At 47.6% G+C, this 24,358-nt stretch overlaps 2 protein-coding genes across 6 annotated transcripts in view; both read left to right on the top strand.

Annotated features, from left to right (window-relative positions):
• LOC142899038 (membrane-associated guanylate kinase, WW and PDZ domain-containing protein 3-like) overlaps window positions 1–8,924 on the top strand; it is a 38,048-nt gene extending 29,124 nt beyond the window's left edge. For all 3 annotated transcript variants that reach the window (XM_076042451.1, XM_076042452.1, XM_076042450.1), the window contains 5 exons: window positions 3,416–3,616; window positions 3,700–3,776; window positions 3,868–4,014; window positions 4,853–4,991; window positions 5,918–8,924. In XM_076042451.1, the coding sequence (XP_075898566.1) occupies window positions 3,416–3,616; window positions 3,700–3,776; window positions 3,868–4,014; window positions 4,853–4,991; window positions 5,918–7,014 (1,661 nt within the window). In that variant the 3' untranslated portion in view covers window positions 7,015–8,924. The remainder of the gene's footprint in view (window positions 1–3,415; window positions 3,617–3,699; window positions 3,777–3,867; window positions 4,015–4,852; window positions 4,992–5,917) is intronic.
• Window positions 8,925–10,542: 1,618 nt separating this feature from the next.
• iqsec2b (IQ motif and Sec7 domain ArfGEF 2b) overlaps window positions 10,543–24,358 on the top strand; it is a 30,388-nt gene continuing 16,572 nt past the window's right edge. For 2 of the 3 annotated variants that reach the window (XM_076041843.1, XM_076041845.1), the window contains exon 1: window positions 10,543–11,689. In XM_076041843.1, coding sequence (XP_075897958.1) covers window positions 11,217–11,689 — 473 coding nt within the window. In that variant the 5' untranslated portion in view covers window positions 10,543–11,216. The remainder of the gene's footprint in view (window positions 11,690–24,358) is intronic. The other variant, XM_076041841.1, reaches the window with a different exon arrangement.

The following is a 24,358-nucleotide window of genomic DNA, read 5'->3' as shown; positions in this document are numbered from 1 at the left end:
TTCATCAGATGAATCACTGTGCATCATCCGTCCTTCTCCGGCAAAGTTGGTTGTTGATGGAAGTCTTGGCTTTAGTTATGGACGATGACTTCTGTGCATGGAGTGCACTTTATCTCAAGCTGCCTAAATCTGTTTTCACGCCAACATTATGAATAGGTTGTTTTTTTTGTTTTTTTGTTATTGTGTTGGGATGTTGTGTTTGACACTCATACAGTTCTGAGAGTATCGATGTACCTCAAGGGTAACGTCCCACTCGGAGGACGGCTGATGGATTGTCTTGTTTGTTGGTTATTACGATTGTGGCCTCCATAAGCAAAAGAGCCATGACCTGGATTGGCGACGGCGGTTGTAAAACCGTATCACCATTGTGTTTCATACAGGAGCTTTTGTAATAATAGAAGGCTTTTCCATCTGGATTATCTGTTCGTGTTTGCACAGGATCTTGCAAAGCTTATGCTTTTACAACTGGGGCTCAAGCGTGGGTGCTTTCAGCCCTCCAGCGGCCGGCTTAGGCTGCACGTGCAGTCTTCACTTATACTGTACGCTCCCTGGGGATTTCCCGCTCTTATTGAGATCAATATCGTCGACTCACCAGATGGACTGGTGCATATAGGATTAGCTTATGGAAATATGTACTAGAAGGTTAACTGAAGGTGAAGTCGGAGCGGCACAGACGAGCAGATCTGCGTGTGTACAGCGTATCGGGCTGCAACCGGCTCTGTCTGGGCTCTAATTGGACACGGACGTCTGATTGTTGCACTTGAATGTCAGTCTAACTGCAGCGCTCCTGTGATGTATGGCCCAGTCTCTCTCCTTTTGTCTTCCATTGGCTGCCCTCCGTTCCCTTGATGCAGTTCAATTTGCTTTAGAGCCCCAGCTGACCCCCCCCCCACCCCCCCCACACCGCCCCCCTGTGTTTTCATGGGGGGATTAAGGTTGTAGGTGCACCTGTCTCTGCAGCAGAGACCCTCCGTGTCCTCATTCATCCTTTCATTCCCCTCCTCTCCAGCGTGCTGCGCACCTCTGCACTGATCCGTCCCCGTTTCTTCCTCCTGTCACTTTTTTCTCCCGCACCACTCTGCTGGCGCTCGCCTCTCTCCTCCCTCTTTCACTCATTTACTCTGCAGTAATAGCGTCCAGTTCGGGTTTTTTTTTTTTTTTTTTTCAAAAGATTAAAGCTCCCTCCCTACCCCTATCCCTCTATCTCTCCCTCCCACCTACCTCCTGCTCTCTCCGTTGCCTTCTGAATGCTTAAGAGAAATGCAACACTCAACATTTCCCTTGCAGAGGAGCAACAGAGGAGACGGACGACCTGCGTTTTCTAGCTCATGTTGACAGTTCCGTTCGAATCGCCACATCTTCACGCTGCCAGAGGCGGATTTATTATTTTGGCGGTTTCTAATTACTTGGATTATTCTCACTCATTTATTATTTTTTTGTTTCGTTTTGTTTTTCTTTTCCTGCGCATGCTAATCAAAGAGCCATGCTGGAGAGACTACAGTCGGCTTTGAAAACTGTGAAGGAGTCCAAACGTAATTATTCGCTCCACTTCTCGTGTCATGTTTCTGCCGAGGTCGCTGTTGTTGGTGAGAGCGTCTCACATCTGAGCGTGTGCATGAGCTTGCAGGGGTTTAGGATGCTGCGCGCCACACTGAAGTTGTCTCGGTCAGATTCAGTTGCAGTCTCGTGTGCACCGTGCATTAGGTTGTGCTGCTACTCTAATGTATGTGCCGGAATGTGTTGTGATATATTTCTGATGATTGTTTCACAGTCTTACAGAAGACAGAAAAAAGCAGCGTTCCATTCTCATATGCACGGCATACGCATATTATTAACGCAGTCAGGATGTTTGCATTTGCATCAGTCTAATCAGCCTGTGCACACACACACACACATACACACACATGGTGCATTCCCATTGCTGTATATCAACAGTGCTCCCCCCAGAATGGCTGGGCTTCGATCAGGATGCCTTCACCAGCTAATGCATCCTGCAGAGGGGAATTTTATGAGGGTGAGGATGGGGCTGCGAGCCCTCCTGAGCGCTGATCAGAGCAGAGGCTGGCTGGCTGGCTGGCTGGCTGGCGAGCAGGCTGGCGAGAGGGCTGCCAGGCACACCGCTAAGGGATTACTCTGGACAGGAGAACACAGAGAGCCGGAGGAAAGACTCCAATATAAAGCAGTCCATTCGGATGCATCTGTGTGTAGTGCGTGTGTGCATGTGCGCGTGTGCGTGCTTGTCTGTATGTGTCTGTGTGCGTGTGTGTGTGTGCGCCTGTGTGCATCTGTCCCAATCCCTCTGCGTGTGAGTTGTGAGTCACTGTGTATGTGTGTGTGTGTGTGTGTGTGTACGCGTCTGTGTGCATCTGTCCCAATCCCTCTGCGTGTGAGTCACTTTGTGCGAGTGCGTGTTTGTGTGTTGGGGGGTGAGCATGGCTTTTGCATTTGTTTTCATATGTTTTTGGACACTGTTAATGTGGGGCTGATGTATTATGCATGGTAAGAGGACTATTTGCAAAGCTGCCTTGGCTTTGATTTGACCTGATTGCCGTTTCTGCCTGGGCCACGCAGATTAGACCCAGATTGGAGATGTGTTTGCCTAGTCTGTGAATTACATGCAGCTGCACCTTTTAACAGGGATGATAATCCCAATGTGACTGACACACAGTGTTGGGATGCTGTCGTCTCAAAGGCTTTGCTAATAAAGAAGTGAAACACTTTACGTCGTCCTGCAGAGGTTACAGACTGACGGCCAAAATGTTTCTGCTGCCTGATGGGTTGCGCAAGGCCACGGGCAAAAAACTTTAAAGGGGCCAGCTGTCACGAACACAGCACCCTGTGCAAGTGAAGGCATCGGCGTGGAGTGACAGGGGCCTTTATGAAGACACGGAGGGATGAAAAGGCTTCAGACAAAGAGCGAGCGTCCAGCTAAAAACTGTAAGGCGCTTTGTAGTTGGTGCAGGAGATTAATGGGAGCACATTTATTTTTAGGCTCCACGATCTGTTTTCTCAGCTTTCTCCGCTGACAAGAGCTAAGCTCAAGTGCGAGTGATCCCTCTCGACAGACGGAAGGCAAAATCTTAGGCTATTAAATGAATTCCCCCACGGCTTCACCTTTCTGGTCTCGACCCCGACTCCACTCTGGATGTGTCCGAGCCAGAAGAAGACAGACAGGCTTTTCTACCCAGACCAAAATTATCATGGTGTCATTACAGTGTTGGCTCTGAGAGCCTTTAAAAGTGGTCTCAAGACCAAGACCAATCTCGAGTACTACAACACTGAAAAGTGCAAAGTAAAAACTGTGTTTTTCACCCGAAACCTCCAGAATCCAGATTTATCGTCTTATTTATTCCCTGCCTTGAACAAACGTTTCCATCGGTGCATTAAGTCACAGGTTGTTTGTGTGCTCCTGCAGCTGTTTCCCTCCTCCCCCACCGCTTCGTGACGGTCCGACGGGGAAGCCCAGCAGCCAAGAGCGGTCAGATCCGGCCCGGAGACCGACTGGAGGCAGTGGAGGGGCGCTCTGTGGTGACGCTGCCTCACAGGGAGCTGGCCCAGATCCTCCGGCGAGCCGGAAACACCCTGCGCCTCACCATCGTCCCCCGTCCCAGCACCTGTGAGTTGCGGCTCCGTTCGGTGGCCGTCGACTCAAGTTAACCGTGGAGCCTTTCTGCTTCAGTCACCGCCTTCTCTCTGCAGACTCGTCCAGCCTTTCAGAACCCACTGAGTTCGACGCGGGTCACAGGAGCAGAAAGGGTCAGAGGTCGCGTCCAAAGGTGAGCAACAACACTGACATGTATTGATAATGTGTGTCAAGGGTGCTCTAGTTTGGCACGGTGGTTACTTTGAGTCCTCTGTGTCCCACAGCGGGACTCCAGGTACTACAGTGTGGATTTGGATCGAGGTCCCTCAGGCTTCGGGTTCAGTCTGCGGGGAGGAAGTGAATACAACATGGGTCTCTATGTGTTGGGTCTGATGGAGGGGGGGCCGGCCTCAAAAAGCCACAAAATACAGGTGTGTCTTTCCTCTCGGTCACTGCTTTAACCGCCTCCCACACACTTAGATAAATTAGGGTTGTGTGATCAAAAGCAAGAAAGGTTTACTGACTTACTCAATATTTTTCTGATGTGATGATGTGTAATCCTTGTTTTACATGCCTTCTTTGACTGTCAGGAATTTAGAAATGATGACAGTTGTTGGCTATAGAAACTCACAACTCAAACCCCTGACTCGAAGCGTGTTATTTAGAACAGAAAAAAGTTGTCAGGATCATTCTGAAAACTACACTTAATTCAGTAGGAGTTTTTTTTCTCTGATTTTCATCACAAAGCAACTTCAAATGCTAACTTTATTTAACAGTTGCAGTTATTTTTTTTAATTTTTTAACCCATTTTTGACATACAGTCTCTGTTTTTTAACTTGCTGACAGACATCCTCAGCTGTAGAAAATCTAAAAAAAAAAAAAACAAGCTGCCAAGCACGTCTGTTAAAATGTGCTTAGAACACTGCACAAATATCTATTGCACCTCAGGATGGAGATGATCCTTTGCATTTATTGTATATGAAAGCACGTGCAGTGTTCTTTTATGTTGTTGCAGCAGTCTAATCTTACACTACGTCACCATGCAATCATGCATTTGATCAACCTAAATTCATAAATACAACAGAAAGCAACGGAATCTGTGCACATTTTAGGGGGCAAAACTAACTAACTAACTTCATCTGGTTGCAACTAGCGAGTTAGTGCTGATAGACCTGCAAAGATTACTGCATTTTCTCAATGTCACACGTGCAAATGTTCATGTTCAGTGTGCCAAAAGGTTGTGGTGTGGTGTCACTGTTGTGGCTGCAGGTCAGCGATCAACTGGTGGAGATCAATGGAGACAGTACAGCTGGGATGACCCACAGCCAGGCGGTGGAGCAGATCCGCAGGGGAGGCCACCGCATCCACCTGGTGCTAAAGAGAGGGAACGGCTATGTGCCCGACTACGGTGAGGGTTAGAATGAGTCGGGACTTTTGAAAAGTTCTCCTTTTGTTGAAGATCATAAAGCGCATGATTTGAAACTCTTTCTTTCGGTGATTTGCCTGTTTAACCAACTTCTGTCTGTATTCAACCTTGGGAAACTGGCATCACACTTTTCTGTGTGTCTGAGTGTGTCTTGTTTTCAAGCATTTCTGCCTTCTCCCTCCACTCTTTCCTTTCTCGGTGTTTCCTCTCGTTTCGCCCCTGTCTCTCAGTGGAGCTCTCCAGTTTGTCTCTTTGTATGACCAACTCCAAACTTGGCGAGCCCTGCTTCTATGTCATTGGACGGACAGAGAATACGCGGTTGGTAATGGTTCCTGTTAGTTCTCCTATTTTCCGTCTTTCTGCTTCTAGTCTTCACTTCTTACAGCGTAACATAGCATCACAATGAAAAAACCAATCAGTCTTTTGTGAGTTCTAGAAGTAGCAGATGTAGTTTTCCTCCATATGCCTCGCACGTTAACAGCGAGATGCAATCTTAAACAAAGCTAGAGTTATGTTTTTAAGTAGTCCAAGTGCTTTGCAGAAATAGAAATCAAGCTTGTGTTAAAATTATTCACACTTGGCAGAATCTTAATACAACTGGAAAACGGTGTTGTTTAATAACTGACAGTAATCCCAAAATTTAATTGCACTGCTTGCAAACGCTCCAGATTATTATGTTATTCATCATTAAAATAAATGGCTCAGTTTTAAAGCTGAAGAGTGAATTGAAATTAATTTAAATCAGATTTTTTTTTAAAATATTTTTTTATCCACCTTTGCCTCTTTGGATGAACGCAGGACTGGAACAGACGAGTTAACTGAATAAAAATGCTGCTTGTCCAAAACATAATATAAGAAGGAATCCTTCAACTTATTGTTTTTTTTCCTCCCTCATATTTTTTTCTCAGGCCGTGAACACAGAATCACCTCCCCCTCCCTCCTGCGCCACCCCAGGGAGCAGGGTCTGGCTGCAGTAGGCGACTCCAGACACAAGGGGCGTGACTCCAAGCAGACGAGGAGGAGCAGGTCTGTAGATGGTCGTGAGAGACAGAAAGACACTGGGAGAAGAAGGAGAGGACGGAGCTCAGAGGGAGGAGGACGCTCTCGTTTTCAAAGCCCGGTGTCGGAGCTGGGAGAGGAGTCTCGCAGAGACAGGAGGAGGAGTCGCAGCAGGAGGAGGCAGCGGAAACGGGAAACTCAGAGCTTACCAAGAAATGCCTTCAGGAGTAACAGTGACAGTGAGGCCGAAAAGGGGGCCGTGACGGGAAGGAAAAGTGAGAGGGGGAGAGGAAGGAGCAAAAAGAGAGGGAGAGAAAGTAAAAGTGAGGAGCGGGTGGAGAGTGCAGAGGGTGGAGGAGTTGAGGAGAAGAAGGAGGAGGAGAAGGAGGGGGAGGAGGAGCAACAGGAAGTAGCAGCAGTTGAGGAGACGGTGGAGGAGCTGGAGGAGAGGAAGGATTCTGAGAGAGAACAGAGCAGAGAGGATGTTTTCCTGCCTGTTCCAAGTCCTAGTCGCAAGCTCCCCGCACCCAGTCGAGACTGGGAGGCGGAGAGTCAGGACAACTGGGACGTGGCAGCGGAGTACAGGGAGATGAGGAAGGAAGCGGAGGAGGTGGAGGTGGAGGTGGAGAGGTCTCAGGGTGAGAGCAGGGATGAAGAGGAGCTAGCGGAGTGGGAGGAGGGTTCCACGGCTGATGCAGAGGGAGTCAAGAGGCCTTTACCAGGGGTGGACGTCACGACGGAGCCCTTCTCCTTCCTCGCGTCCGCCCTGTCCCTGGAGCTGCTCCAGGACCAGGAGGAGTCAGAGTCGGGAGGCAGCCAATCCGATGTGTCCAGCGTCTTTTCAGGCTTCTCTCTGGCCATCCCGCAGGCGGTTGGACGCAGGGCCGACTTGCTGCCAGGCCCCTGGCTCAGACCCAGCCAGCAGAGGCTGGCTGAGGCCAATGCAGGAGGTGGAGGAGGAGGAGGAGGAGGAGGAGGAGGAGGAGGAAGCAGCACTTTCTCCTGACTTTTCCCCGGAAACAGGGTGCGCGCTGAACGATTCCACTTTAAGGTTCCCTTCTTCTGCAGCTACCCAGACTAGCAAGAGTTTCTCCAGAGTCGGAGTCCGACATCTTTGTGCCTTTCTACAGCTGATCCACGGTCAACGTCAAGCATCACACAAAGCATAAACACTTGTAAAATGAAACGGCACCAGGAAGCGAAATAACATTGTGCTGCCCCCTGAACAGGCGCTGTTGTTGCCCACACAGTGTTCCAGCCGCCTCAGTCGCTTGCTGCAGTACGTGGTCGACGTTTCCAGGACAACGAGGTGTCTCAGACACCTTGACTCATCCGTCTTCCTCTCTGCATCTCCCCCCCCCCCACCCCCACCCCCCCCCACACACACACACACACACACACTCCTCGTGTGCAAGAACCACAGAGACGTTGACTTATACCTCATGACGAACCTGAGCAATAATAATGCAAACATGTAACTACCGCAACTATTATCAGCCAAGCCGCCCCCCTCACCCGCCGCACCGCGTCACTCCAGCGTGATGTGTTTGTATCATATCCTTCTCGTCTCTGATGTGGTAACACTTTGCCTCAGTATACGATGCTTTCTGTGAATCTTGGTATTTGGGTGTGTTGATGCAAACCTCCCCGTGGCTGCAGGCGTGAAATCTATAGTCTGTAAATATTTGTTTTCCACATAAATGACACTTACACAACACATGAGCCAAGTCCTAGTTTTACTATCCTGTAATACATTAGAACAAATCTATATAGAAAGAAATTACATAGAGGAATATATTAGGTAAATATGCAGTTTATCTACCTGTATCTCAAAGTGATGAATTGTTATATAGTGTGATTATGTTGAAATTGATATATGAAAAGAACAGAACTATATTCTACATGTCATTACTGAATGTTTGGAAATGTGCTACCATATATGCTATATCCTCCCAACTGCAGGAGTCAGCAAAAGATGCCAAACTTGTAACTCGTGCATCTAATGTGCATATTTTCTGTACTATTTAAACTGTGTGTGTGTGTGTGGTGTCTCAACAAAACCACAATCTGGATTCTGGAGAGTTCCGTGCCCATTGTGCCGCGTTCAGTTGCCTTGGTAACATAAACCAGTTTCTTTTTTCTCTTATTTCCCAACGACTGACTTTTGTATTTGTGGTGGAAACCCTTTGCTCTGAGGTCTCAGTTGTAAAAAAAAAAAAAAAAAAAAAAAGGTGGGAGGACTGTTAAGTGATTTCAGTCACGCCAAATGAAAATCCACCAAAATAGATAATCATTGTCATATTAATAATAAAGAAACCATCTAGAAAGCCACAAATATTGTTTTCATGCTAAAATGAAAAGAATTGCATCCTTTAATTTTTCACTCTTTTTTAAAAAGCTATTTTGTTCTGGTTACAAAGAAAAAATCTAAATGAATACTGCGAGTTATTTTTCTATTAAAGAATACCTTTTTTCTTTTTTGAAAAACTCAGGTTTCCTTGATACTTTTAAGCCATTAGGAAGAAGAAGCTGCAAGCTGCAAACTTCATAAGTACACAGTGCATTCATTATATTTAAATGTTAAAAGCACTTTTATGTTGATTCTTTGTAGCAGCATCGAGACGCGGACTGTTAAAGCTCTTTCCTTACAAGCCTGTGATGATCTAACAAATGATGCTTTAATGACGTGGGGACCTGAAATGAACTACTCGGTGTGCCCTCCCTCTTCTTTTGCATTACTGTGTAGTCCACAAATGACAGTTGACCAAAACAACAGGAGTAGCTTGGCCGACTATATGTGTGACTTAGGCCTAATTTTCTAATGTTTGCTATTGTTCCTTTTTTAGATTTTCATTTCCTAAGGGAGATTCAATGGCTGTTCTGCAAATACATTACAATAAAACTCCAAATAAAGTGCTGAAAGTCTTTCTTTGTGGTCCTTTCCATTTATTGTTTTTCTTCATATACCATTACAGAAGTGAACAGCAGATGGCAGCAAATTCATGGGAGTAGACTGTTCTTAGGAAATGGTCAGAGAGAATGCAGTGTAACTGGACGAGTGCTTTTGGATTGAAGATGTCTATGAATTAAAATTAGATGCGGTAAAGGGCTTAGGAGCAGACCAAGTGCCTGTACATACAAAGAATAGATTAAGAGAGTTGCTGTCTGTGCTGCTGGGTGACGTTGAGGACCTCAAATATAATCCAAGTCAATTATTAAGCCAAACTCTTCTCCACGAACAGGACTTTCACATCTTGCGTGCAGGTTCTTCACTCCGTGTAATGCCAGTGCCATGTATTTTACAGAAGGGCCGAAACACTTCTGTGATATTAAAAAAAGAAAAACCCAAGAAGAAACAGGTGAATGCCTCAGTCCACATATGAGCACTTAAGCACTGCCACTAAAAATAACATCGCTCTGAGGCCTGACAGTCTCTCTTGTTGTCCTGAGTTGCTGTTCAAGCCAGCACAAATGCAATACTGACAAATGATGATGATGATGATGATGATGATGATGATGATGATGATGATGATACAATACAAAGAGATCCTTCTGGTTGAATTGTGTGCATATTGTTTTGCATTTTTATGTTAGCTCTATGAAATATTTATTTATTTATTTATTTATTTATTTATTTATAAAACAATGTAGGGATTGGGATCAATCTATTAGGCAGCGATCAAATGAGGCCGCTATCGTTTGCGATACGGGTCTGAAACCACTTCCTGCGAACGAGTCCGTGTTTTATTTTGAAATTCTAGGCCGGAAGTTTATCAACATCATCGTCATCACCTGCGCAGCTTGTCAGAGATGCACACAGCCGCCGCACGCATCGCCGCAGCTGAGCTCAGACGCGCCACCGGCTGCTTGTGCGTGTTTCCCTGGTCCGCCGTGAAGACGATTCCGCGCTTTTCTTGCCGAGTGGATTACTGGACACTGACGCAGCCCAAAGTCCGCTCAGATAAGTAGGAAGTAGCTCTTCTCGATCGTCTCAATCGATCTCAGATCAGCGGCAAACGCCAAAGTGCAGTTTTTAAAGATTTGCAAGGCGTTCTGTTGAGACTTTCGCGTTGTCTAAAGAAGACTGGGGGGAAAAGAAAAGAAAAAAAACAACACAATTCCGCGTAGTTTTGAGGAGATGACTCGCTTAATCACCAGGATTTGCCATTTTTCTGTGACCGCGTGAAATAAGCTCTGTTTTATTTTTTTGAATGTATAGCACTGTGATGTAGTAGTGTGGGTGTAGGAGCGGAGGGGAGGGCAGAGATAATGAACACGTTGACCCCCTCCACCCACCCCCTGCTGCTGCTGCTGCTGCTGTTCACTTTCTGTGCACTAAAGACACATGAAGCCATGGGTTGAAACGCACCGCGTTCCACTGCGGGGATGTTCTACGTGGGTGGGAGCAGAATATTTTTTTTTCTTCCCCCACCGTGTTACGCAATGATTGACAGCGCCTGATAATCAGCGGTGGATCGCAACCAGCGCCTCCCCCCCCTTCCCCCCTTTTGCCCCCTCCCCGCCCCTTGCCCCCTCCCTCCCTTCCATGCAGGCTAAAGAGTTGGATGGTTATATAATGAGAGTGGAGCTAATGAGCAGGATCCGTCACAGGTGGGGGCACGCAGCGGTGCTCGGCGCAACCCATCCGCGCATCTGTTTGCTAGGCTCGACCGCAAAAGTTGAGTCGCAGATATTATCAGGCTCAGTGTTGGGCTCTTTCTTTTCCCTCTCTCCCTCCATCTTCTTCTCATGTTTGCCAGCCAGATAAATTCCCACCACCATGTCTCCAAATCCTGAATCGGCCCTCCACCCCCGCTGCTTTGACGAGGTCCTTCGAAATGACAGTGATTTCAGGGAACATCAGCAGCGTCTTCGGCTTCTTCCCGAGCGACAAACTTTTTCTCGGCCGTGCCAGATTCCTTAACAGCAGCTAAGATGTGATGATGCTTATTTTCACCCTCAGCTTCGCGGCCATGTAATCGTTTTCCGCCTCCCGCCATTTGAACCCCAGTCAATTCCTGCTTCTGAAGACCTCGAGGCTCCAAGTCGATCTTCGGCCAGAGCCTCGGTGGCTCCCGCCCTCCCCTCCACTCATCAGGGCTGGTGGGGGGGGTGGATCTTGACCCAACAGGGTCAAAAAAACTAAAACAGAACTGGTGGCTGTGTGAGGCTGGTGGTGGTCCTAGAACCTCCCTCGGCCCCGCAGTCATGGAGACCAGCCCAGAGAGCCCGAACCGGGCGGTGGAGTACCTCCTGGAGCTGAACAACATCATCGAGAGCCAGGCCAAGCTGCTGGAGACGCAGCGCCGCCGCATCGAGGAGCTGGAGGGCCAGTTGGACCGGGTCAGCCAGGAGAACCAGGACCTGCGACAGGAACGCAGCCCACGGACCCCCGGCTCGGAGACCCCCGATGAGAACCACGACGGTCAGCCTCTGTCCCTCCCCATCAGCCAGGGCGGCGGCGGCGGCGGCAGTGGTGGCGGCGGCGGCGGCGGTACCGTCGGCGTCCCTGCGGTCCAGGCCACGCCGGGCTCGGCCACGGCGCCAGCAGGCGGCAGGGAGAGGAGGAGCCACACCAGGCTGACCCGAGGCCTCTCCTGCAGCTCGTCCAACACCGAGCGAGAGCGGCTGGAGCGCACCGACAGCACCGACACCAACAACAGCGCCACCATTCGCAGAAAGTAAGTCCCTTTTTTCAACTTGTACCCACTGTAGAGAAACGGCCGCTGCCACACTCCATACATGAAGACCACTTCCCAGGTTCCAGTCACAGCAGCGTTTCTCTCAGGTTATGATAGATAGCAGGTGTGTTATAGCAATTTTTGCTTTATCTGTGTTTTCGTACAATTAAAATGTGTTTTTTTTACGTCACCGACCTCCCGTGGAATCTGAAAAGTCCGTCCATTACTTCTCCTGCCGGCTCCACTTTTTTGGAAAGTGCTTGTGATTCCGTTGATACTGTAATGGCCATTTGTCCTCTTTATTGATCAAAACCTTAATATAGAAACTAAACAATGAAAATCATATTGTTGAAAATCAAATGTAACGACCACTAGTGCACCTCGGGAATGAATTTATGCAGAGTCCATTGTCCAGCCGAAGAATTGAGTTTTTTGTCGATTTATTCCTCCATTGGCAAGCAAACCAACAAAACAATGGCTGCTGCTGCTGCTGCTGCTGCTGCTGCTGCTGCTGCTGCTGCTGCTGCCGCCGCCGCTCTTGCCATGGTAAAAAAAAAAACACAACCCTTCCCGGTGCTGCCCCCTATGCTTGGCAGACCCATATTTGTGGGTCAGCGAGTGTGCCCTAGCTATGAAATACCTTCAATATAAAATAATCAATAAGCATTCACATAAACCCAAACAATGCTGAATGCAATGATCAAACTGAAAGTATATTAATCAAGCCAAACAAAAAATACATTATAAATGACAAAAATGACAAATAGCTCCAACATCACACAGGTCACTGACACCTCACTGAGGTCCTTGCCAAGTCAGATGCAGCCCTCTGAGGGCGTCTGGCAATCACTTCCCTTCTGTCCCATGACGTTTGGTTTTGCACGGGGCTGTAGACCGAGAGGCCCGTGGAGCACTTTGGGTAGTTAATTAAGTGAAGCTCTTCTGCCGGAGTCGGGGAAAATGAGTGTAATAAGAGACTTTAAAGTGCATAATGTCCTCTGAGATGGAATATTCAGTGGCTGAAGACTTCTTGTCATCAGCATAGCTGTAATAGAATGAAACCTTAAGGGGCATAATTTAGGAAATATGAAGAGCAATCGGAGGACCATGAGTAGAGTCAAGGTCAAGGGGTTCGTCAAGTCGCCTCGTGCTTTGACTCGTGTAATGAAGGCAGTCTTGAAGTGAAGCCGTTTGAACAGCCTCAACCAGGCATCCTGCATTAGGGCTGAAAGATCCATGAGACTCTTATTTATTAGGAAAAAAGAAAAGAAATCCACCCACTGTTTGTGCAGAGAGAGTTCCCCCTTCATCTCCCAGCTCCCATCTCCCACCCCCACCCCAAACTCAAGGCTGACCAGGAGTTTGAGTGCTGCAAACACAGCTTTGGCAAACACCAGGCGCGTCTGTCCTTGGCTTTATACTTTTCTTTTTTTTCTTTTTCTCTTTTTTAACTTACTTAACCACGCGTGCACACAGATCGAGCTGGCTTTTGTTCCAGAAGCATTAAAAGTCTTGTGTGTAGGCAGCGATGCATTTTTCTAAAGCACACTGTGAAGTGTATTGTTGAAAGGAGAAACAAAAAAATCTCCATATACAGCGTCTGAGCGACCCTATCTCAGTCTTATTAAACCAAATCCCCCGTATTGATCGCAGCTGTGTTTTAACTCTGTTCACCTGCCTCTCTAGCGCCCTCCTTCCCATCCCAGGGGAAGAGGCGTCTTAGTCATTGCACAGAGGCTCATATTAGTTTTTCCACGTAGGTGTGAAACGCAGCAGCGCAGCGCAGGTGTAGCTCTTGCTAATCCTCCCTTTGCTGGTTAATTGCCTGTTGCTTCGTCGCGACCAACTTTGGATTCAGGCTCAAGTGAGCGTGTCAGCCGCCGCGTCGCATTTGATAACGAGTCACACGAACAGACGAGACATATTGGGCCCGTCTGGCTGCGTGACTCAGTCCGGCCTCCTGGCTGGGGTCAGCTGAGCCACGCCATCGTCCTCTCTGATAAGAAATCACCATTCAAACTTCTCTCTGATGCTCTAAAGCAGGCATGGGCAAACTACGGCCCGCGGGCTATTTGCAGCCCGTTGGGCTTTTTAATCTGGCCAGCCGAGCTTGAAGAAATTATACTAATAGTCAATAAGTCATAAAATAGCTGTATTTCATCCATTTTCCCAGCGTTTTAAGAATCATTTCAATAAAGAGCTAAATACGGTTGGGCTTCAAAGACACTCATTTTGTTGTAAGATGACATTAAAGCAACACATTCTCTAAAATATATTATAGAGAATTATATTATATAAACTATTGTTTTCCTCCTATGAGGTGGCTCACTAAAACACGAGCTCAATGGTCTGGTGGTAGAGGGTCCGTCTTGTTGTCTGTTGTGGGTTCATTCCCCCGGCCGGGTCGGACCAAAGACTATAAATATGTTCCCCATTGCCTCCATGCTTGGCCCTCAGTATTCAGGGTTGGAATTGGGGGTTAGATCACCCAGTGATTCCCGGGCGCGGCACCACTGCTGCCCACCGCTCCCTCAGAGGATGATGGGTCAAATGCGGAGGACAAATTTCGCATCCTTCGGGAAGTGACAATCACTGAGACTTTGAACACTGCATCCATCTGCTCCTGCTCCGACCCCTCTGTCAAATTTTAGAAGCCATGGTGTCCCACCAGTGAAAAAGTTTGCCCAGGCCTGCTCTTAACGGTAGTAAAGGCCAGAGACAGAAAAGAAAGACGAGGGACATGTGGGAAGAATAGGAAGGAAGGAGGGATAGAAGGAGGGAAGGAAGGAAGGAAAGTGAGTGAGCGAGCTCACCTAGCGCGCCCCGCTCTCAAAGAGAAAAGGTGGCACACACACACTGATCCACCATCTGTCAACGAGGGGTGGGTGGGTGGGTGGGTGGGGGGAGTGAGAGGGGACTGCGGGCCACGACATTGTTGTGGGCCAATTAATTTTTGCTCCTCTAGCAGGACTCCGCCTCCAGAACTGTGCGCTGTGCCTCACGTAACCATTTTGACTAAGGAAAAAAAAAAGAGGTCAAATAAGGCCTTTGCTCTTTTTTTCTTTTCTTTTCTTTTTAAAGAAAGAAAATAAAAAGCTCTAGGCCGTGTGTGCATCTCCAGCATCCAAAAAAGATCTTTTCGTTTTTCTTCTTCTCAATGCCCGGCAGCAAACTGTAAACAGCCGTCCCTGTTTTGTTCCTGTCCTCACGCTAATGGAGGTGCGAAGAATGGCGGGCGAGCGGCCTTCCGGGTGGGACGACCCTCCGAGTTCCTTCTCTTCTTCTTCTAGAGGGCGCTGTCGTGTCCGCTTTCCCCTTCCCATCACTTGAAAGGTCCTTACACACCAGGCAACAGGCGAAGCGACGCGAATAAACGACGCGAAAAATGCTAATTTCTTGCCGGTAAATTTTTGCTGTGCACACCTAGCGCCAGGCGAATATGCGTATAAAAATCGCCAAGAGAATAAAGTTTGGCGCTCTTTCTTTTGCGCCGAATGAGAAACAATGGAGTCGCCTACATCCTCAAGTAATGATGTCCTGGTGATGGTCGAATTAAAAAAGAAAAAGAATAGAAGTCTTTGGGTTCACCCAATACTGTTGTTGAGGGAGGAGAGTTAATATTAAGGGTCTAAAGGAATAAGGGGGCAGGGTGTCACTCTGGGTGTCACAAACAGAGCGTAAAACAGCAGCAGTGGGATTCTTTTCCGTTATTATCTGTCATTACAGTGTTGGCTGAGTCTCGACCTAATCAAAAATCCCCAGTCCGTCCGGTCGGAGACCGAGACGAGACCCTGTAAAAATGGAGACCAAGACCAATCTGCAGCACTACAACACTTTCTGTCACGCAGAAGTTGATCAAGGGAAAAGTGCTCGAAAGTGCGATTAGAGTATAATCACCACGACTCCCAGGGGTGATAATCACCGCTGTGAGTACACTCAGTGTGTGACTGTGTGTGTGTGAACAGCGGGGGGGTGCGAGGAGGCGGATGCGACCATCGTCAGACAGCTGACGCGACCCTGCGGTCGGCCCGCGGCTCCGTCACGCTGCTGTGTGAGGCTGAGGCAGCGCTCGCTCGTCACGATGTGCTATTTCCTGTCCTCCTCCTCCTCCTCCTCCTCGTCCGGCTGCGAGGGTACGAGCGGCCGGGGCAGTCGGAGGTCTGAGTCGCAGCCCTGGCGCCCTCTCATGCACTCGGAGCCGTCACGTCATTATGTAACTGAGCTCTCGCTCTGCCCTCTTCACTGCGGGAGCCCTCGGAAGTTCCAATGTTGAAGGTCCTCGTCTCTCTCTGCTGGTCGTATGGCGGAGGGCGGCGTGGGCACCTCCGAGGCGCTGACGTTAATTCTGTTTGGGGAACATGAAGGATGCTAATGGCTTCGGAAGCAGCGTAATTTGCAAATTCAGTGAAGGCCCGCTACACATAATCTCCCGTCCCCTCTTACAACCCTGGCGCTCGCTCGCTCGCTCCCTTTCTGTCTCTCTCTCTTTCTAGCATACCCACGTACACACACTCACTCTCTCCCCCTCGCTGGTTCGCTTTCCCACTGCTGCAGATATGACTCAGAGAAGCTGCAGAAATTACTTTTATGCTATTCTTTGTTTTTCCCCTCAATTCCTTTTTATTTGCTCACTCGCTGCTTTTTTAAACAAAGCATTTGTTGTTGCGCATAACAACCATGCTTCAACATTCCGTCGTCGGGCTAGCGGAGCGTGCGCCGTGTGACTGTTTGGGCACCGTGCGCAAATTTCTATTGCGCTATAGCAGCTAAGACCGAAGCGGTATATATATATATACAGAAAGACATAACTGGCCTCAGGCAAACGTGTGGGTAAGTTCAGCTGCGCCTTCCTGACCCTCTGCAAACAGTGCGCCTGATGTGATGGGGCTCCATCAATCCTCTCCGGACTCACTCGGAGTTTTCTGGAAGAAGTACAATGCTGGGAGGTGCTGCTGCCGCTCGCGCAGCGGAAGACTCTCACTCTCCTCATCGCGTCTATTTCAGGATCCTGAGCGGATTAAACAATGTTTAGTTTTCTGCCCGAATTCAAACACTGCAGCCGTGCTGGTGATTATTCCACTGCGGTTCAGCTTGATGTAAATTTAAATGATGTATGTGCGTGATTGTGTGTGTGTGTGCGCGTGTGTGTGTGCGCGCGCGTGTGTGTGTGTGTGTGTGTGTGTGTGTGTGTGTGTGTGTGTGTGTGTGTGTGTGTGTGTGTGTGTGTGCGTACGCGTGTGCGCACACGCATGTGTGTGGGTGGCAAGTGTATGTGGGTGGTGTTTCTCTGCCTTCTCCGCTCTGTTTCTGAGCACTCCGAGTCCTCATGACTTCATACATGGTGTGTAAACGATGAATCTGCGCCGTCTTCCAATGACGTTTGGCCACGTGTCACTTGGAATTCAAGTACGAGCCACCATGCAAAGGAGAGTGGGGCCTCAGCTGTGCTGCGACCGAGAGGCAGCGCAACCGTGGCTCAGTCATCTTCAACACAATCAGGGGAAAGGACAGGTTTGCATTACAGCAGCACATGGAAATGGTTGAAAGGCTTTACAGTCATAACGGAGACAGCAGCAGCAGCATCTCCAAGGAGACAAGAAACATAGCACATCAAGACAGACAGGCTTTATGAAACACTGCTTAATAGGGTTTAACAGGGTACATTGTCCTGAGGGTCCTATAGCCCACATTTACACACACACAGACACTGAACTCTCATATGACAGCTATGTGTCATCCAGTTGGGCTCTTCTATACAGGACATGAGACGAGACAGGAGCTGGTATGTAAAGTTATTCACAGAAAGTAAATTGTCCCTGGATCAAGAGCACCGTGAGAGATCCAGTTGCTGTGGAAACTGTGAGTGAGGCTGTCCTCAAGGCTGCGTCAATATAGCGTTTCCATCGCTCCATTCCATTTCTCTCTTCCTCTCACCTGTCCAGGAGTGGGTTGGTGGAAGGAGAATATTTAAATATCTGCAGTATCCACAGAACCAACCAACGCCGGCAAAAAAAAAATCCCACAGTTTCTCCTTGCTCGCTCGCTCTCTCTCTCTCTCTCACTCCCTCTGCCCTTTTTTTCTTTTTAGGCACAGCTGTGTACAGACGACAGTCAGAACAACAGCTCCGCTAAGCTTGCTGCTAGATTAGAGGTCTTGCTTTGTTATTAGGGAGGAGGCCGCAGCGACGAGCCACGTGTAGAGTCTTTGGGGGGTTTGTCATTGCTGGAGGTGCACTGATGACCGTGTTTACACTGGAGCCAGCATCTTTTTATTACTGGTGCATTTCCTCTCCAGGCTGCCTGCCCTGGAATCAAATCACTGTGCTCTGGATGGTGCCATTTATTGATCCGCTACTGAGGGAGCTGCTGAAGCAATCCATGGGTCAAAATAAAAGTAATAACGGTAATAATTAATGAATAAAAGCTTTGGGGAACTGGATTTCCACCAGATCACACAACGATTACTCAATGGTCAAATTGATATTTTAAAAAGTCCACAGGAACGGGATTAAAAGCAGATGCAATGAAAAGACACAATCAAAAGTCAACCAAATGTCGTAACAAATAAGTAAGTTAGAGGTATGGCAAGAAAAAACAGGAAAAAAAAAAGAAATAACACCGGCAATGGCAGTCCAAGCTGCAGGCACGAAGGAGCTTCTCAGCTTCTCAGTGGCTCAACAGACAAGACTTCACGAGTTGCTCACTAAGAGCTTCTGAGTTCTATGAAAACATTGTGTCGTGGATGCCTTTCAAAAAGTCGAACCGTTTTTAGTTTGGAGTGAATTCTTTTTCCTACTGTGACCTCTCGTGAGTCGGGGGTCAGACCAAGAACTCAACCAGCCCTCTTGATCTTCTTATTGATCCTAGTTTTTTCTTCTCAACAGATTTGCTGCCTCCCCAGCAAAGTATAGCAAAAGGACACTAGCCGAGACACCTTGAGAAAAAGTGCTTTGTGCTGATGAGTTCCTCAGAGAGAAAAGTTTGGATTTAGTCCACTTTATAAAAGCATTTGTTTTCTCCTTCCAATCTAGTTTATCCACGTGAACGTCTCGATGCTAGATGCTAGTTTAATAAAATTCATCAATTTCAATCTGCTGACTGTTAATAGCCACTGGAAGGACCATCACATCTTTCTTTCTAAATAATGACTTGCTCTTAACTCCTTCCTACGTACAGCTTTTGTATGTTTGAAGATAAATGAAAAGCTAATCTTGAAGATTAAATTGTGCCTTGTGGCTGTTTTTGGCAGTTTTCCAAGTCTTACAAACTGAGGCCATGATAAAAGTCTAAAATCCAGGCAACTCCATGATACAGCTATGATGGGGTTTGAAATGAATTAATTAGTCGGCAAAAAACAAAAGTGGCTGTACAGTGGAAAAAGCAGAAGGACAATCAAAACCTGGCAAAACAAAAGGAGCTGGCAGAGGTCTTAACGTGACTGCAAATTGTTGTGAAGTAAAAGGAGAATTGCGTTGTCTACCCTCACACACTTTGTATACGCAAATTGGATCCTGAAAAACACACATCTGCATGGTCAGGTCATCCAACACCCCCCCCCCCCCCGGTGCAAATTGCATCGATTAGACTGAAACACAAAAAGAGAAAATCGCTTCAGTCTTTCAACCAGCACTGTCGCAGTGTGTCTGGCCGGGTGAGAACAGGACAGTCACAGTTATTGGCAACGCTTCTGTCCTTTTTAACTTTTAGTTTTTCTGTTGGAGGATATTCAACGTCTTCAGAGGAATTGTGACGCAGTATAATAAACACTGAGAGGTTCCTTCAGTTCAGTCACTCTGAATCAAACCTCAAATGTTGCTTCATAAAACCCTGAGAGCTCCTGCGATTTGATTCATTGTCTTTGCCTTTCAAAAGCAGTTAAGTGGCACTCCTGAGGTGGGATGTTTGTCAAACGCGCTCTCTGGAGCAGAGCAGGGAGCCTGGTTACCGTGGGAACGCTGCGAGCTCTTCTGTGAAGAACTCTGTGGGCGAACGGAGAGAAATGGAGAGGGGAGGAGTGGGAGCAGGAACAGGGTGAGCGGCAGAAGCAGGATTGAATGACAGCCGTCAGATTGGCGCGTCTGATTGGGGCCGGTCGCAGGTTGCCCGTGGCTGAAAGTTGGGAGGCCCAACGCATGTTGACCCAGATCTGCTCCGGACTTTAAGGAGGAGCATCGGCGTCACTTTGGTGCTTTTGCAATTGCAGCAGCATCACCGTCTTGAATGACTCCCTCTGTGTCGCCCACGTAGCGTTGGAATGAGCTTTTTTTTTTGTATCCCTTCGATCGGCCGAGAGGCAGATTCTGTGGTCTGTAAAAGTGCGCACACCTGTACACAATCCCTCATCGCACGTGCACGTCAGGAAGTCTCGCGCGCGTAGCCGAAGCGTAACTGTAAGCGTGCCCCTCCTCCGTCGGTGCGTTTTTGTGCCCGGCACTCGACGCCAAACGCCCACACAGGCAGTCCGCAGTGTTGCCAAGCAGCAGGAGACTCAAGGAGGGGGAGCGAGGGGGACGGAGGGTGGGGGGGGGACGGGTGGAATGGATGGTGCGGTGGGAGGGGTGGGGGTGTCTAAAAAAACACACCAAAAAAAAAAACAACTTTAGGCTACGGTGATCAAAAGTCTGAGCTCGTCATCAGGAGTCGGCCAGGTTGTTGGCTGCAGGTGCAGCAGCAGCAGCAGCAGCGGTGCTGAGTTGCGCCGATCCGTGTCCAACTGGGACGGACAGATCAGACCCCCGGACAAAAGGGGCACGTGGACGTTAATAGAAGGAGCTCCTCATTAGCTGCTGGAACCCATGGGCGCATTTTTATGAAGTTGTGTTTTTTACAATTAGATAATAATAATAATTATCATAATTATTATTATTATTATTATTATTATTATTATTATTATTATTATTATTATTATTAATGATAATCATAATAAATAATAATAATCATAATAATCATAATAATCATAATAATATCCTGAAGTTCCTGCTGCCGATGCTTGATCCTTGTGATCCCTGCCGTGCGAGTCGTGCACCCACTCTGCTCGTTCATCGTCTATACATAGAGTCACCCACACGCTGACACCACCACCCCGCCACCCCACTCCGCCCCCCGCCCACCCACTACCCCCCCTCCTCCCCAGGACACTGGACTGTGTGCAGGAAAACACCGAAGCGACTCGCGGCTCCCAGCGAGCGAGTCACGTCCTCGCCGTCCTCGCCGTTTCCTCCGCTGCCGCTCCACTCTTGATTATTTTCACCCTTGCCCTCCTCCGTATTCCAGCTCTCCCACTCTCATGCAGCTCACTCTCCTCCCACTCTTCTTCCTCCTGCCTCCAGCCTCCGTCAGCTCGCCGCTTTAAATACGCCTCGCACGTTCAACCTCTCTCCCTTTCTCCTCTCGTCTTTCCGTGTCTTCTCTGTGATGACTTGTGACCTTGTTGAGCCGCCTTGATCTTTTATTCCTTTTAGGCGTCTTCGTTCACCACCAGTGCACATGCCCATGAGAATAAAATGAAAAAGACGCATGTGCCTGTGCTTGTTGATAGTTATTGTAGTATAATTGCATTAGTAGTACTGTGTGGCGGCTGCCGTGCGAGGCTCTGTGTTGTCGGTGCGACCGCTCGCATCCTAAACGTGCCTGTCAGCTGTTGCCACACTGCCGATGGATGGTGAGCACCGCAACACCGTCTGAGCACTCCAATCTTGGCTACACAACGTGCACTATGGCTCACACTTATATAACAGCACCGCTGCATCTCCGTTCAGATTGAGCAGGTCAGCGGGTTCATTTGTTTGGAAGGTTTTTTTGTTTTTTCTTGTTTTGTTTTATGGTGCTGCAAGGACCTGTGAAGCTTGAATCCAAGCAAGTCCAGTCTCCAGACTATCAGGACACCTGCGCGGCTAAACCTAGGCTTTATGAGGTGAGGTGTTCAGTCAGGTCGCCTTTTGTATAATCCTCATTAATAGAAATGAACAAGACGCTTCTGTTCCATGATCTCCTGATAGCTGACAGCTTGTTCCCTCTCGACTGGAATCTTGTTCTGCCATTTCTATGAAGTGAAGAAGAACTCCACCTACCTGATTATAGCCCAAGACACCCTTGTTGCCACTTCTCTTATTAGCAGCCCTTTAGCTCATGCCTCGCACTTGTGCCTCCTTTGACTCAGCTGCAACGTCACTGGCAACATGTGAATTACTTCTACAATTTGAAATTATGTGGGGTTTTCTTTTTAAAAGCATAATTTTTGCAGTGTCTTAAGTTTCAGCTTTTTGTTTCCACATTCTCTAGAAGGACAAAACCAGCTTTTGTGTGTCTGTAGCGTATGACTTGGTTCACATAATGTGTAAACACTAATGTGTAAAAACAACTCACTTAACTACTTAATACTTACTGTTAAACATACTTTCATATACATTGAGTAGCAACGTTGCAACTTTATCTTTTATAATCCCAGTTTCCACGTCTCCTCGTCAAATAAGATTCCCCTCTCAGTCATTTCCTGGCTCTGCGTTTGGTCCCTTCCAACATACAGAGCAACACAACAGCTCCATATGCTGTTTAAACCTCATATGTTGTTATGCTACACTTTGCTTGCCCTATCACAACAATGAGGTAACTGATTGTAAAGATGGGGGAAAAAAAACACGGCTTCATGTAAATGAGCTCTTATGCAGATCATTTACACACCAACACAAACGGTCCTGTAAATAACACCCGGAAGGGAAAAGCTTGGGATTGTATTTGTTCAAAACGCTGTTGTAACAAGTAAATAAGCGTTTGGGAGGAGGGACTTTCTCAGCTTCTGCATCCACCGTGTGAGTATTCACTGCAGCAGGAGGGTGTATGTGGGCTTGACTCAAATATAAATAAATTCCACTATAGTGAAGCAGCTTACTGGCCTGTCTGGCATACTGATGCAAATTAAATCACACAGTGGAAGGAGTGCAACCCAGTGGCGGTCACATACATTGCCAGTCAAAAGTTTTTCTCATGCATTTAAAAAAAAAAAAAAAAATCTTTCCAACTGTCTACACTGCAGGTAGATACTGAAGACATCAAATATATGAGGAAGATATATGTAATTATGACGCAGAGAAAAATACCTTAAATAACTTTAAATATGCTTTTTATGAAAGTGGCTATTTTGAATAATTTAAAAGTGTTTGAGTTATTTGACACTTTTATTGTTTCCTTCATAATTCCATGTGTGTTCATTCGTAGTTTTGATGCCTTCAGTGAGAAACTGCATTGTCAATAGTCGTGAGAATGAAAGAAAAGACATTAACTTGTAGGGTATTATGAATACATATGAAACTGGTCATCAGTGTTGTGGTATTTGTACATATTTTAAGAGTCCGAGTGGAGTCTCAGTATCTGCATCGGTACCAATTTCTGATACTGCTGTCAGTGCATCCCCTGTTAGAACCAAAAGTAAAAGACCCGCAGTTGAAGTGGTGCGATGTGTCAAACTGACAAAAGGCTCAGTTTGACAAGATCATCTCGGCTCTCCTGGTTCGCCTTCACACAACTGACCGTAAAAACCAGCAGGATAAACTGCAGCGTGCCGCTGAACAGTTGAATCGCGTCACTCCCAGTCTCACTCTTTTTGCCGCATGCAGGATCCATTCCTGTCTTCTACTCCGAGTGTTTCCAGGCTAAAAATGACAGGGACTGCGTGTCCTTGACAGCAGCTGGCCCCAGTGAGAAAACCAGCCATTTACATGCTAATCTCAACCGCTGCTCACTCACAATCTGCAGATGGAACATCTCTAATTCCTGCCAGAGTAGACGGACCGCAGAGAGGCTTTTGTGTTAGATGTGTGTAGTTCCGCATGCATTACAGAGAGTGGTTTCACATTTTCATACCGGATGATCCACTGAAGAACTCTGACCAGTATAGGGCTTTACATAATCCCTCCAAGTGGAGTTTCCCCCCCCCCGGTAAAACTCTAATTTAGCCGCTCTAGTATGGAGGGATTTTAAATTCATTTTTAGATTTGAGACCATTTTAAACCCACCATGGGCCGCCAGCGCTGCCTCCGCTAGATGCTTGTCACCTTGCTGTCTGTGCAAACTATCACACCTCAATCTTGCTTTGGCTCCTTTTAAATGTGTCATCGCCACTCTCATTCAGTGTGCTGCTTTAAATCATTGCCTCTGCCGTCTCTGTCTGCTTTTCGTATGTCTCTTTTTTGCTTTGGCACTGACTGTTTGTTTGTTTCTTTACCCATCTCTGCTTGTCCGTACGTCACCGGCTGTCCCCGCTCAGTGTCAGGCCGTCATCTTTCTCAGGGCAGCCCACCTCGGCTCCCACCACTCCCACGGCAGCGGGCAGCGCTGCCTTTGCCTCTCTGCTCCCCACCAGTCTGACCGTTCACAGCTTCGTCAGTCTCCATCAGTACTGCTGCCCCTCCACTGACCAAAGATTACAGCAGGAGCACAGGTAAGGGCAACCTCATGACCTGAGTGTGTGCAAAGACGGCAACCCGGCACAGCCAATGTTACTCGGAATTGCAGTTTTACTGGTGCATTTATTCTGAATATTAACAGGCGAATTACGCTCATATGGCTTAGACATAACTGGAAGAGCCTTTTTAAAATGTTTAAAGACGCCCTTGAGTGTTTGTGAACCACAGAAATATATGATGCAGTAATAAGCTGCAACTTTTATACACT

Source organism: Nelusetta ayraudi, unplaced genomic scaffold (genome assembly GCF_046127955.1).
Source record: "Nelusetta ayraudi isolate G7.1 ecotype Tasmania unplaced genomic scaffold, CSIRO-AGI_Nayr_v1 ptg000070l, whole genome shotgun sequence".
NCBI lineage: Eukaryota > Metazoa > Chordata > Actinopteri > Tetraodontiformes > Monacanthidae > Nelusetta > Nelusetta ayraudi.
This window is presented reverse-complemented; position numbering and strand designations above follow the sequence as displayed.